The sequence below is a fragment of the Xiphias gladius genome, chromosome 24, assembly GCF_016859285.1.
Source record: "Xiphias gladius isolate SHS-SW01 ecotype Sanya breed wild chromosome 24, ASM1685928v1, whole genome shotgun sequence".
Lineage (NCBI taxonomy): Eukaryota > Metazoa > Chordata > Actinopteri > Istiophoriformes > Xiphiidae > Xiphias > Xiphias gladius.
In genome coordinates this window covers 12,723,020-12,735,326 of record NC_053423.1, presented here as the reverse complement: position 1 = coordinate 12,735,326, position 12,307 = coordinate 12,723,020, and the positions used below count along the sequence as shown (strand labels likewise).

At 41.5% G+C, this 12,307-nt stretch overlaps 2 protein-coding genes across 2 annotated transcripts in view; one reads left to right on the top strand and one right to left on the bottom strand.

Annotated features, from left to right (window-relative positions):
• The first annotated feature begins 723 nt into the window (after nucleotides 1-723).
• Nucleotides 724-3,375, top strand: cfap300 (cilia and flagella associated protein 300). The gene is made up of 7 exons (XM_040122257.1): nucleotides 724-854; nucleotides 975-1,056; nucleotides 1,725-1,794; nucleotides 1,937-2,094; nucleotides 2,180-2,352; nucleotides 2,496-2,562; nucleotides 2,957-3,375. Exons 1-7 carry the CDS (start codon nucleotides 745-747, stop codon nucleotides 3,086-3,088), a joined length of 792 nt encoding a protein of 263 aa, XP_039978191.1. The 5' UTR covers nucleotides 724-744; the 3' UTR covers nucleotides 3,089-3,375.
• Nucleotides 3,376-7,034: 3,659 nt separating this feature from the next.
• The window catches only part of LOC120786441 (potassium voltage-gated channel subfamily KQT member 4), a 43,887-nt gene continuing 38,614 nt past the window's right edge, over nucleotides 7,035-12,307 (bottom strand). Inside the window, exons 13-15 of the mRNA XM_040121887.1 lie at nucleotides 8,446-8,577; nucleotides 7,863-8,001; nucleotides 7,035-7,352 (exon numbers count right to left, since the gene is read on the bottom strand). Coding sequence (XP_039977821.1) covers nucleotides 7,149-7,352; nucleotides 7,863-8,001; nucleotides 8,446-8,577 — 475 coding nt within the window. The 3' untranslated portion in view covers nucleotides 7,035-7,148. The remainder of the gene's footprint in view (nucleotides 7,353-7,862; nucleotides 8,002-8,445; nucleotides 8,578-12,307) is intronic.

The window sequence follows — 12,307 nt, the reverse complement described above, 5'->3', positions numbered from 1 at the left end:
AAAAAACGTATTATCCTCAAAAACACACAGGATATTTAACAGTTACCTGTTTACATCCTCTATGAAACAGAAGAAAGAATGAGAAAAAAGGGTGGCCAAGGGATGAAAGGGATCACAATGGAGATGGTGATGTATGAGCACTGAGGTGGAAATATGGATAAAGATGAAAAGCAAAACCAAAAAAAACATCTGACATCCAGCACAAGGAGTGCGTTTCTAAAGCGGGAGAAGGTCGCTCTCTGGTGGCTGTAACAGGCTCGCCTATCGCCGGTGAACGCTTACTTGCGCTGATTGGTGTAATGAATTCGATGCATTTAATCAGGAGTTAAATAAAGACACAGTTGAAGCAGCTGTTGAGGACAAGCGGACGAAAATAATGAAGTAACATGAAGAGGAAAAATGAAAAACTGAAGAGAAAAATGAGAAATGAAAAGAAGTCGATGTTGGTGCCAGCGTTAGCTGTTTGCGAGAGAATGTTCTAGTCACGAGCGGGAAGTTACCAGCGTCCGTTGTCAAGGCAACACTACGAGACTCTGAGATGGTAAAACAAAAAAAAGTAAGACTGCTCACTTTGTTGTCATTTTCTTGCAACCGGAACAAAGTAACAAAACCGGACGCTCATTGGCTGTTAGTCAGCACACCTGTCGCCGATTGGTCCGTGAACGCCTACAAAACTGCTGCTTGTTTGTGAACACGAGCGAGTCCTCGGCGTTTACAGGATAACAATAAAATTAAAGGAGTACAATGGCAGGAGAGAAATCCGCGTTTGAGCAAACCTTTTCTTTTACTCCTCTTCTCCCTAAGAAGTCATCTTTCCTACAGGACAAAGACACTCTAGCACTGTTAATGAAATGGTGAAGAAATTAAGCTAACCAGAAAAGTTACATAAATTCTTTTTACTAGTTATCTCCTTCCTCTTTAGTGTAGATCCTAGCTGTACATGGATTTATAATGGACGTGTGTGTTCGTTTCAGGTCCATGCTGGGGAGGATTTCAGCTCAGTCCTACAGCTTTGACCAGAGCTTTTACCCTTACAACAGTGAAACGTTTGCACTGGTAAGACCCACCATATTAAGTTAGGGTACTACTCAGTCTGAAATTATGCCGGTGTATAAGCACTGACTAATAATAATAATAATAATTGAAAATGATCCTTAATCATTCTCTTTCTTATTGTAATTGATGTACAGCTGCGACAGTTAGTCGATTAATTGATTAGTGGAGTGAAAGAAACTTAATCAACAACTATTTAGATATCGATCTGTCATTTTCAACCAAAAGTGTCAGGCATTTGCAGGGTTTAGTTTCTCAGAATGAGAATTTGCTCCTTTTCTTTGTTTTTACGAAATATCTGAGTTTTGGACTGATGGACAGACATATCGAGCAATTTTAAGATGTCGCTTTATGGCTTTGGGACATTTGAATAGGCATGTTTCACTACTTGTCAACATTTCATAAACTAAACAAATAATAGATTAATCAAGAAAATGAAAGACAGATTAATCAGTAAGGAAAACAGTTGCATCACTAAATTGGGTTGTCTCTGAGGCCCAAAACAGATTTGATCATTTTCAGTCCTGCAAAACCACACTGATGTGATGCTGAAATAGACTGAGCTCATAAGTGTAATGAAAAAAAAAAAAATTACAGGTTGTCTGATTCAATAAGAATGTATTCCATGTGTTTAATCATATTTGATTGCTCTTGTCTCTCTGTATATGCAGTGTTTCTTCAAAGACCCTGACGTGGTATCCAGTCTGAAAAAGATGAAGGTTGGAGTCTGGGTGCCTCTTGGTATGTAACATCTGCCAAAAAGCCTTTCATCGCTGATCATAGGAAATTGATCTCATCTGCTGGAGAGTATTTGCAGTCAGATCTCCGTGGAATGTTTTTGACTTTTTGTGTGTGTTTGTGTGTGTGTGTGTGTGTGTTGTAGACAAGCCAGTGGTGTCTGTAGATGTGGAGGTGGTGCCATGCACTAAAGTCTCCATGGAGCTGTTTGACCCAATCTACTCTTGCGGCATCCTGAGGCCCTCTGGACATGTGTCTAAATGCTTTCATGATGTCTACCCCGACTATGATGAACTCAGACAGGTGACTCTCTCTCCGTCTTCATCCATCTGTCTGTCTCGTCCGTATCTATCATTTTTGACATGCACGTCTTCCTCTGTTCCTCCAGATGCTGCAGGAAGAGGACAGTGAGCACTACTACGTGGTTGGGAGAGAGGAGCGAGGAGAGTTTCTGTTTCTCCTCTTCAAGCACCTGTGTCTGGGAGGAGAGCTCTGTCAGTATGAAGACACCATTGATCCCTACATCAAAACCACAAAGCATGTGTACAAAGATCTGATCAGGTGAGTAGAATCTGGCCATGCTTGAGACCATATTGTCCAAAAACATAGTCGAATCAGGTTTCCCTACATCTCCATATATACACAGGTAAATTGCCCGTGTAATTCATAATGCTGAACTTCTAATATTATGCTTTATTCTGTAGTGTTCAGAAGGATCCAGACACAAAGAAGATCAGCGTTGTCTCCACCGTGCTCAAAGTCAGCGCCTATGTAAGTTATCAGTGTTTGTTTCAGCAGAACATATGAAAGAAGACTATATGTCTGTCATAAATCTTTTATAACACTAAGGAAGTATAAGTGCATCCAACTAAATGCTTTGTTCTTGTATAACTACAGTCATGCAAACATATTTTATTTGGATCTGACCTCTAATTGGCTAAACAGCACACAGGAGCAGTGTACCATAGCGGGAATGTGAATAATCATGACTGCACTGCTCTGTTTGAAGACATTACATAATAAATTTAACTTCAAGAGGCATTTTTCAGGTTAACTCTTACGACCATTAATCTGCAATCAGTACACAGTTTTTTCTTCGGATAGGCGAGAGCCATAACTGTTGTTTCCCAGAACTTCAACAAACACTATGATTTATCCTTTGCAGGATGAGTCAGGGCGATGTTACCCCGGGAGACGAGAGGAGGAGCAGACGTTTGCCTATTTGATTGTTGACCCCTTCAAACGACATGTGACTTTGTTCTACCACTTCTACGGTGTTGGAAAGTTCACATTGTGACAGTGAAGAGATGCCCTTTGTCGCCTGATTTGAACCTGTCAGTCACCTGCTGGACAAGCTGACAGTGTATATACAAACACATGAGCTCAGAGTGGGAGCTTAAGCTTCATGAAATAGTTCGCTCTGCTGTCAGTTAACTTTCCCCTTTAAATGTTGAGAAATTCGAGCAAAATTAGTCAAATGCAGAGCAAACCAGAAGGCAGGACCAGGATACAAAATGGAGGATTCCCAGATGAACTGACAAAGGAGAAAGAATAATTATCCTGTTCTATTACAGTGTGTCAATAAAATGTTTTTATCCAGCCTTAAAAAACATCTCCACGTCTGCCTTTATGTGTAATGTTCCCATTGTCCACTAAGGTAGCATCTACCTAAATGTTAGTAAACTCAACAAGGCAATCAAAGAGTTGAAAATGAGATATAATCGTGACATCTCCTAATTATGCCACATTCTTGAAAAATTATGTACCTTACCTGTCTACTCTTTTTACGATTTTTAAAACATCACTTCCATGAGTACGTTCATCGATTTTTAAGTAAACCTGAACCCTGCAATCAAACTCGTTATTCTGTAAACATTACACAGTATTATTTGGAGTAGTCCAATTTAAAGAAAAGAGAAAAGTCAACATACAGTCCAAAGAGCTTTATTGAAACAAATAAATTAATAAGTTAGTCAAGTGAGCTAATTTTATCCTCAGCAGATACACATTTTGTAGTGGTGTGCATTAGATTAGAAAATAAGATAAGCGCCGTGTCATCACCCAGTAGCTAAAAAAATTGGAATTGGAAGACTTTGTTAGGTTAGTATTTTGCTTATTGCTTTGATCAGTTTGTGTTTCAACAACAGTTCCAACACCTAAGGGAGAAGTTAAAGGGTAACGAGCTGGAATGTCAAATGGCAGCAAGTCAGCGAACGACGGACGGTAAGGATGTCGTGAAGAAGAACAGAGTGAAAAGAGAAAAGAGAACGTGCAGATTGAGTCATGCATAGCATTCGGTCAGTTAAACAAACAGTGTGTTTCTCACACTTGGTTTCCTAGACTAGTGCCCCCTAGTGGCCTCAGAGGTAGTTGTGTGGAAGCCATTCTGATCTACAGTATGTGACATGCTTACGAAAAGAGACATGCCTGCAGAGTTTCCTGTGGTGATATAAATGCCCATGCCCTCCAGCCTCCAGATCTCTCAGGTGTTAAAACACAGTACGGGCGTGACGTGAGGAGGTTACAATGATATGCTACATATACAGTAATATTCTCAGAAAATATCAAAGGTTGCGACAATCATAAAAGAGTAACACCCCTAAAAACTATGTTTCATAACCATTTCGATTGTGTTTCTTTAGTTAGATCAACATTTTGAAAAAAGAGCATGGCTATTCTCATGTGATATTTCTATGAAACACTGTCGTCTTCAAAGCAGCATTTATATGTAAGTTTGAGGAAGAGAGCCGCACCATATCAGTTACAGAGCGAGGACATAGAAGGCACAGGTCATTTCCTTTCATGTCTGTACTCAACACTTTACAGAAGACATCCTTCATTTTTTTTTTTTTCTAATACTGGGGCCACCACTAACAACGACATGCAATACAGTGGACACATACATTTTCATGAAGCTCAACATTCCAGGTGTCAAAGAAGTGACAGTACTGTTCAGTGTAATAATGCCTCTAATAACGAGGCATCTCTGTTATAATTTAGGCCAAAGAATAAAGCTACCTAGCATTTCTCTATGAAATGAATGCAAAGATTTTATGATAACAGCAGCAAGCTCTGATGTTCGGTTTTATTCCTCATGGCAGCATGAGCATCAGATCTAAAATAAATAGATCTAAATAGACTGAGCAATGAAATACATTCACTGTTTGAAGTCTAGGCTTGGCTTGAATGGAGAAGTGGAGCACCTGAGTCAACTGGCTTGACTGAATCAAATAAATGAATCACTTGTAGGGACAGAAGACTGTTTTCACTGGCCAAACACAGTATGGTGAATGTTTTCCTAGCTGAAGCTGGCAGCAATTATCTGATGACATTTAAAAAACATACATAAGAGCTCTGCGAGTCGTGTGCGTGTGTGAACCTGATCAGCTGTGTGGAGTTACAATTGTGTCATCCATGATTTAACTCGACAAAAATGCTACATTTATTTAAAGATCATATCCAAGTAAATTAAATATATTAATTTAAACCCTACATTCACTTTAACAACCAAAAAAAATCATTTTAAAAAAACATTGAAATTTGATGTAATAGGTTACACAAAATCGAGTGCATGAACATAATTACAGTCAAGAAATCAAAACAAAATGATAAAGTTATACATGACAAAAACATGTGTTATATTTATCAAGTGCCAAAGTATTTAAGTAAAGAAACTGACTTCATTTCATGTATGTGTGTGTGCCTTTGTGCACTCTCCAGTTTTTTCCACAAGCACAGAGCACTTACTGTGCATCAAACATCTCCAAGAGAGAAAACAGAAAACACAGAAGAGAGTAAAGTGGACTGGCAATGACAGTCAGTAACACCTATAAGTGATGACTGGAGCCCAACCCTGCAAACTGTCTGTTTGTAGCAAAGCTATAAGGCTGGAACCATGTCCTAAGACACTTGCATTCATGAGGATAATGGCCTGGAAGTCATGCGTTAGAGCTGGACGCCTTACAGGTTGTTGGTTGTTTAGAACTGCACCAAACTGGCCAAAAAGTTTGTGCAGGTGCAAGTAGAATCCGACGACCGTAGACGTGAGAACCATCCCCGTGTAAGAAAGGTTGTGAAGTATTACTGACTGCCTGAACCAGCTGACATGGTAAAGCTGACCTGAGCCTTGATGTGAGTTGCGACTGAGCAGTGCAGAGAAATCGGACATAAATGTCTAAATTCTGACTGGGGATCAGTGAGGTTTTATCTACAGGACTCATCTGAGGAACATGCATATGTTTGGAGGGTGGGCTGCAAGACAGACAGTTTTAAAGGGCATGTTAAAAACATAAATTCAGGTTATTGGAGTACTCAAACAGGTACAACAGTCTTTCAAACATTGCAAAGGAGGGATTTTATACCTGTGAAAACACATTTTTGCTCCAGTAAATCCTAAATAAGTGGGAACATTCCTCACTTGAATGCCAGCCAAACAGGGCATAATGTCTCGTTTTTTGCAAGTGGGCTTGTTGGAGACAGAACTTCTGAGAGAAGGAATGGAGATCAAAACAAACAACAATGTACAGTACACATCAGTCACTCCAACACATTCTTCCAGCTCTGTTTTCATGTGACAAGTCTGGGCGATTAAAGCAGGATTTACACATTTAAATCTCCCTTGCTTGGGTGGGAAGGTGTACCGTGGAGGTTTGGTGCTTTGGCGAGGTGGCTCTCTGCCCAGTCTGCCCGTCCAAGTCCAAGGGAGCAGTGTCGACACCCCCTCTATTAATTTATTTGTTTTTCAGGTGGTGTGAATGCAAAATTTGCAGGTGGTACCCATTGTATTCATCACAGTATCAAGAATTATGATGCCATCCTAAGGTACTGAACAAATGACTGGCATGGCACTTGCAGCACTGTCAAATGAGTCAGTGTCAGATTTTTCCAGAGATTTACAAAACTTCAAATCTCAAAGTCGGATTATCTACAGTCGAAGTTTCAAAGTAGGCATAGATATAAAGCATGAGGTGAGTGGGTGAAAGTGGTTCAGTAGTTAAGTAATAGTTGTTCATGTGCCTTCCCTATTTCTCCATCCTCATCTAGTGAGTTGGGGGTAGGTGTCCCGTGAGCAGTTTGAACTGAGGCTCCTTGTCAGGTGGAGCCATCTGGTGGCCTTTGTCTGCATCAGTTGTGGAAAAACATTCACTTAAAGAAAAATGGATGAGAATGCAGATGGGGGTGGGGTGTGTGTGTGTGTGTGTGGGGGGTGTTTACAAATCATTGCAGACAGAAATGAAATGAAGGGAAGTGAGGACATGTAGTTTGGGCCACTTGGAGTGAGAACTCAGCCGAAGGAAGACGTATTGTAAATGGTTTGTGTCTGTGTTCAAACAGCCCCCAGACTGTTCAGCTCACGGTCATTCAAAGTTGCCATTTTCAGACTGGGAGATGTTGAGCGTGTTAGCGGAGGGGAAGAGGTCTCTTTGGTCTGTGGGGCTGTGGTAGTCAGATGTCAGGTCGGGATCCAGCAGGGAGGACAGGGTAAAGTGGGATGAGCCTTTCTTTAGGCACTGGGAGTAGAAATTGAGCAGGAGGTCTAACTTGTTCTCTATGGACTGTACCTAGGAAAACATACACAAATGGCAAGTTTTTTTCACACTTAAAATTGCCAAATCCTGGCTGGCTGTCACTAGCATCTGCAGGTTACTCAGGGTTTTTCTGCAGGGAGTTTCTTTCATCACCCTTTGTGATAAGATGGACGATGACACTGGGGCTTAATGCATTAATGTGATGTCTTGTAACACAATGCATTATTATTTCTTAGCACTCTAAAAAGATATCCCAGCCTTTAACTGTCAAAGCCTCCTGGGAGCTGTAAAAAAGACAGACTGATGAAAGAAAATCCACTGACTAAGTGGAACAGGGAATGCAGCTCCTAAATTCTAAATTAAATAATTTCCTGCCCACAGTTTATTGCACTTCCTGTAGTTTTTATTGCACCTTTTTTACTTTTTTGGATCCACGAGAATGAGTAAAAGCAATCCGCTGAGATTTTTTTGACTGATTGATATGATGACACAGAAAAAAAAATTGCCACAAATGCTTTATAAATCAAAGTACCCTTCTGTTACCTGTTTCTCCACCTTGACTACACGTCCCATCATGCTTAGCTCATCCAGTGGGTCCAGTTCTGGTGGCGTCTTCTCTCCTTTCTCAGGGCGTGCTTTCTTGTCAGGCTGAATAGTTCCTCGACCAATTATCTGGTCCACCCTTTTACACAAACACAACCAGTTATAGTAAATATAATGGAGACTACAATATATTTTCAAAGTTTTTATAACGATTATGCATGAGTTTAAAGTAATGGCTTGGCATTTTTTTTTATTCAGCGAATGAGACCGCTTATTCGCTTTCTTGTCAAGACTTAGATGAGAAGAGCCACACTAACTGTTTCCCCCCGGCTTCCAGTTTTCTATACTAAGCCCAGCTAACCAGCTGCTGCTTCATATTAACAGTGCAGACATGACATGGCAAGAAAGTAAACAATTGAATTATATCTTTCAAAGAAGCGGAAGTACAACAAGCAAAAATGAATCATGGCACAATCACGCAAAGGAACCCCTACCTCCAGCCCAAACATAGAATTAGAGACTTTATTTACCTCATTCAGTTATGAAGCAACAAACCAGTAGGAATTAAATACGTGAAACCTACCGCATCTGCAGACTCTTGATGCGGCCGAGCATGTCCAGGTGTCCAGCGGAGTACTGCTCTATGACGTCCTTCACATCATACGGACGCAGCGTCTCCTTAAATTTCCTCTTGGCCACAAGGAACTTTAAGATCCTACACGTGTCAAAAACAAACAACCCAGGCTGTTATCACTCCTATGGGTGCCGATTGTGCAGGACGGCTATCAAACGATGGGGCCAAGCATGAGGATAACAAGATTAATTACAGTCAGAGTGACCTTATCATTCACAAACAGCCACATAATGAGAGCAGAGCAACCCCTCAACTAAGCCATGTGTATATATTGTGATTATGACAACATCTTCCAGAGACATTTGCTTATCAGTACGTGCTGTTTCAGCAATTAGCACAAGCCCACAGAGAGGAATAATACACATACACCTCTATCAGAGCTTCGCCCTGTTTCTGCTCTTTTTTCAGTGTGACAGCCATGTTGGAGCCACTAGTAGACAACAGCTGCTCCCAATGCACACAGCTCATCATCACCACACAATTCCAACTGCGGGGGAATCACACCGAGGAATGTTGACCCAGCACTACCTGTATCCGCCGAACACATCACTGACAACATCCTCTGCCAGAGTTGGTCTGGTTGGACGTCATGTTGGAGGGAGTGGAGAATGTGCAAGAAATAGTGGGAAAGGAGCCGAGGACAGTTTAAGTGTGTGTGTGTGTGTGTGTGTGTGTGTGTGTGTGTGTGTGTGTGTGTGTGTGTGTGTGTGTGTGCATGCGTGCAAGTGCCTGGCTTTCTGTATTTGGTGGGTCATTCAATTCCTTTCTTATCACTTACGCAATAGGGAGCTCAGAGATGCTGGCTCCACAGAGGGCCTGGAAACACCAAATGTAAGCGAGACAAAATATAAACACTCAAGCTGTCATCTCATCCTGTGATGGATGGCACTACAAGTCAAGCAGGGAGAGAAGACGGAGTGAGGAGGGGAGGGAGGGCAAGGAAGGAGGGTTATTTTTTTAATTATTATTCTTTTATGAGAAAATCTTATCTCTCACACCCAGATGACTAAGTCCACTATAATACTTCCACTTGCTTTCACAGGAGGAAGAAAAGAAATCACATCAAAGGTCTGGGAAGTGGAAGATCAGAAACGCTCAGCTGTTTTGAGAAAACGTCACAAAAAAAAAACCGCAGACACACATATCTGTGGACACAACCACAAACATGCACAAAGACAAAAATATAATGCTACAAATGCATGCATGGGTATATCTACACACTCTCAGTCAGAGAGTGTGTATACACTACAGTAACACAACCACACATATGAGCTAAACAGAAGCAAGTGAAAACTGAAATTTGTGAAGGGGTCATTTTCCGAAACAACCAGTCTAAACTTTGTGTAGGCCTGCAGCGCTTGAATTTACCACAGCCACATACAGCACAGTTTTGTGTAGTGACCAGTGCTGCAACAAAAAAGAGGAAAGGGTGCGAGCGAAGGAAAGGAGGGGCGAGAGGAGGAGGAGTGGTGGTCAACAGCTGGTGCTGTAGCAGCCGTCAGCGCAGTCTTCCACCTCACGCAGCACTCGTTTCTTGATGACTTCTGCATTTGGGGTATTTTTGCAGGTGGTCTTTTCTTATTTTGCAGGTAGATGCAGATTTTTTTTTTGCTAGGGTGAGTCTCAGGTGCAGGTAAAAGAAAAGGCAAGGGAAACAGAGGAGTGTTTGGGGGGGAGGAAGGGGGGCTTTTGAATAGGATCCTCCATGGGTTTCTTTAAAATGCTGACTCTCTTTCTTGGTCAATGGAATGGCTTTCATAATACGAGGTCAGGTCTGAGTGTGCCCCCCCCCCGAAAACTTCCAGCTACGGTGCAACACTCACTGGAAATGGTACAGTACAGCTGGCACTGCTCACTGAAAGATATTATATCTCCCTAATGTCAGGAAGTTGAGACCTAAAAACACGACGCGATGACTGGAGGGACAGGAAGTGTCATCTGTGCCCCAAAAATGCTTGCAGAGCTAGAGCAAAGGTGCAATTCAGCAAAGGTTGATCCCTGATAGTCTCCAATGGCAAGGTTTTATCTGTGACTTGAAAATGACTGTTATGCTGACACGCATCCTGGGTGGGCCAAGTAGGGTGAGCCACTGTAGGGGTAGGTCTGATTCTTCGCCGGATAAGATTAATTACCTGCTAAGTGAACAAAATTTAACACAGACGCTACAGTATGTGCATTCAATCATTCCTACAGAGAAATAGACTGCGTGAACATTATACGAGTTTAAAAATATTACAGCTGAAAGACTACAAAAACTGATGACTATGACAAAAGACCAAATGGTTACAAATAGTAAGCCTGTCCAACCTATTTATTTAATAAAGCAGGGACTTCATCCGATACTGCAAATGTGCAAAAATTTTGTGTGTTGTGCAGTATTGGATTCGTGCATGGGAAGAGTCGAGATAGCACAAAAAAAGTCAGGCCTTCTTGTCCCATCCTCTTCCTCCTCTTCTTCTTCTCCTCTTGCTCCTTATACCTATCCCTCCGTACATAAACACAACACCATATACATCTATTCAGGCAGCCAAGCACTGATAAACCATATGAATCTTCCTAAGGTGAAGTCTCAGCACTAGAGGCCTGCTGCAAAAATTCTGTGTTTCACAGACATTAGTCGTGAAAATCAATGTCTGTTGTGGGTGAACACACCCTCGCTCCATGGGTGGGTGTGTGTGTTAACACAGTGAAACACCTGCTGTTTACACACCTACGCTATTTATAGGAACTCCCTCTCTTCTACTGTGTGCAGCACAGAGCAGCTGAGGTCAGAGCTATCTGCTGAGTCAATTGCAAACCCGAGGAGCGATCATATAATACCCTGTAATATACAGTGTCCAATATCAAACAATAATAGACAGCTGACTTGTGTTACTAACAGTGGCAAAGTGCTCATTTATAAAAATTCTGCCCAACGGGAATTCATTTATATTTATATGCTTTTACCCAAAGAGCTTTACAATTTGCCTCTCAATCACCCAAGCACACACTGATAGCAGCAGAGCCACTATGCAAGGAAATTGCCTAACCTTTAGGAGCAACTTGGGGTTCAGTGTCTTGGTCAAGGATACTTCAACATGTGGACGGCAGGAGCTGGGGATCAAACCCCCAACCCTGTGATTAATGGACAACCCGCCCGACTGCCTGAAACACAGGGGCGGCTGCAGCTTAAGATACAGAATGTAAAAAACTAATCCTAATGATGTTACACGATTGACTAAATTGTATTGGACCATTCAAGATTATACATGGTTTCAACACTATATTTGGTTAAAAATGGGGTAACATACGGCATGAAAATCAACACTGTTTCGAATGTGTAAGACCGAAGAATATATAATAAACACAACACAAATTCATGTACATAGATCGAGTATATACTATCTTTTTAGTGTTTACAATCAGGGTAGCTAGCTAACAAGCACTACAGCTTTAATAAAATGAATGCTCAGATAAAATCAGGGATGGACTTGAAACTCACAAAATATGTGGCTTTTTCTGAGACTTCAGATTCCTCCCAAATATTTTGGGAATATTTCGACTGGTAAGTTGAATTTCAACATCCCTAATGTTGCCCCCATATACATTGTATATTAGATACACATTTCCCACCTCCTTCAAAAGCTTCACAGAGATAATATGGAACCACACAAACAGTGTCACACTACCATGAGAAATGCGGTCAGGGTATGGCGTTGACATACGGGACCAAAAAGTGAGACGTTATAATCCACTCTCATCAGACCCTCCTGGAGACGAGCCTGGCCCCAACACCAGAGTTTGCTGGCAATTGTAGTTTCTTCTGCCACCA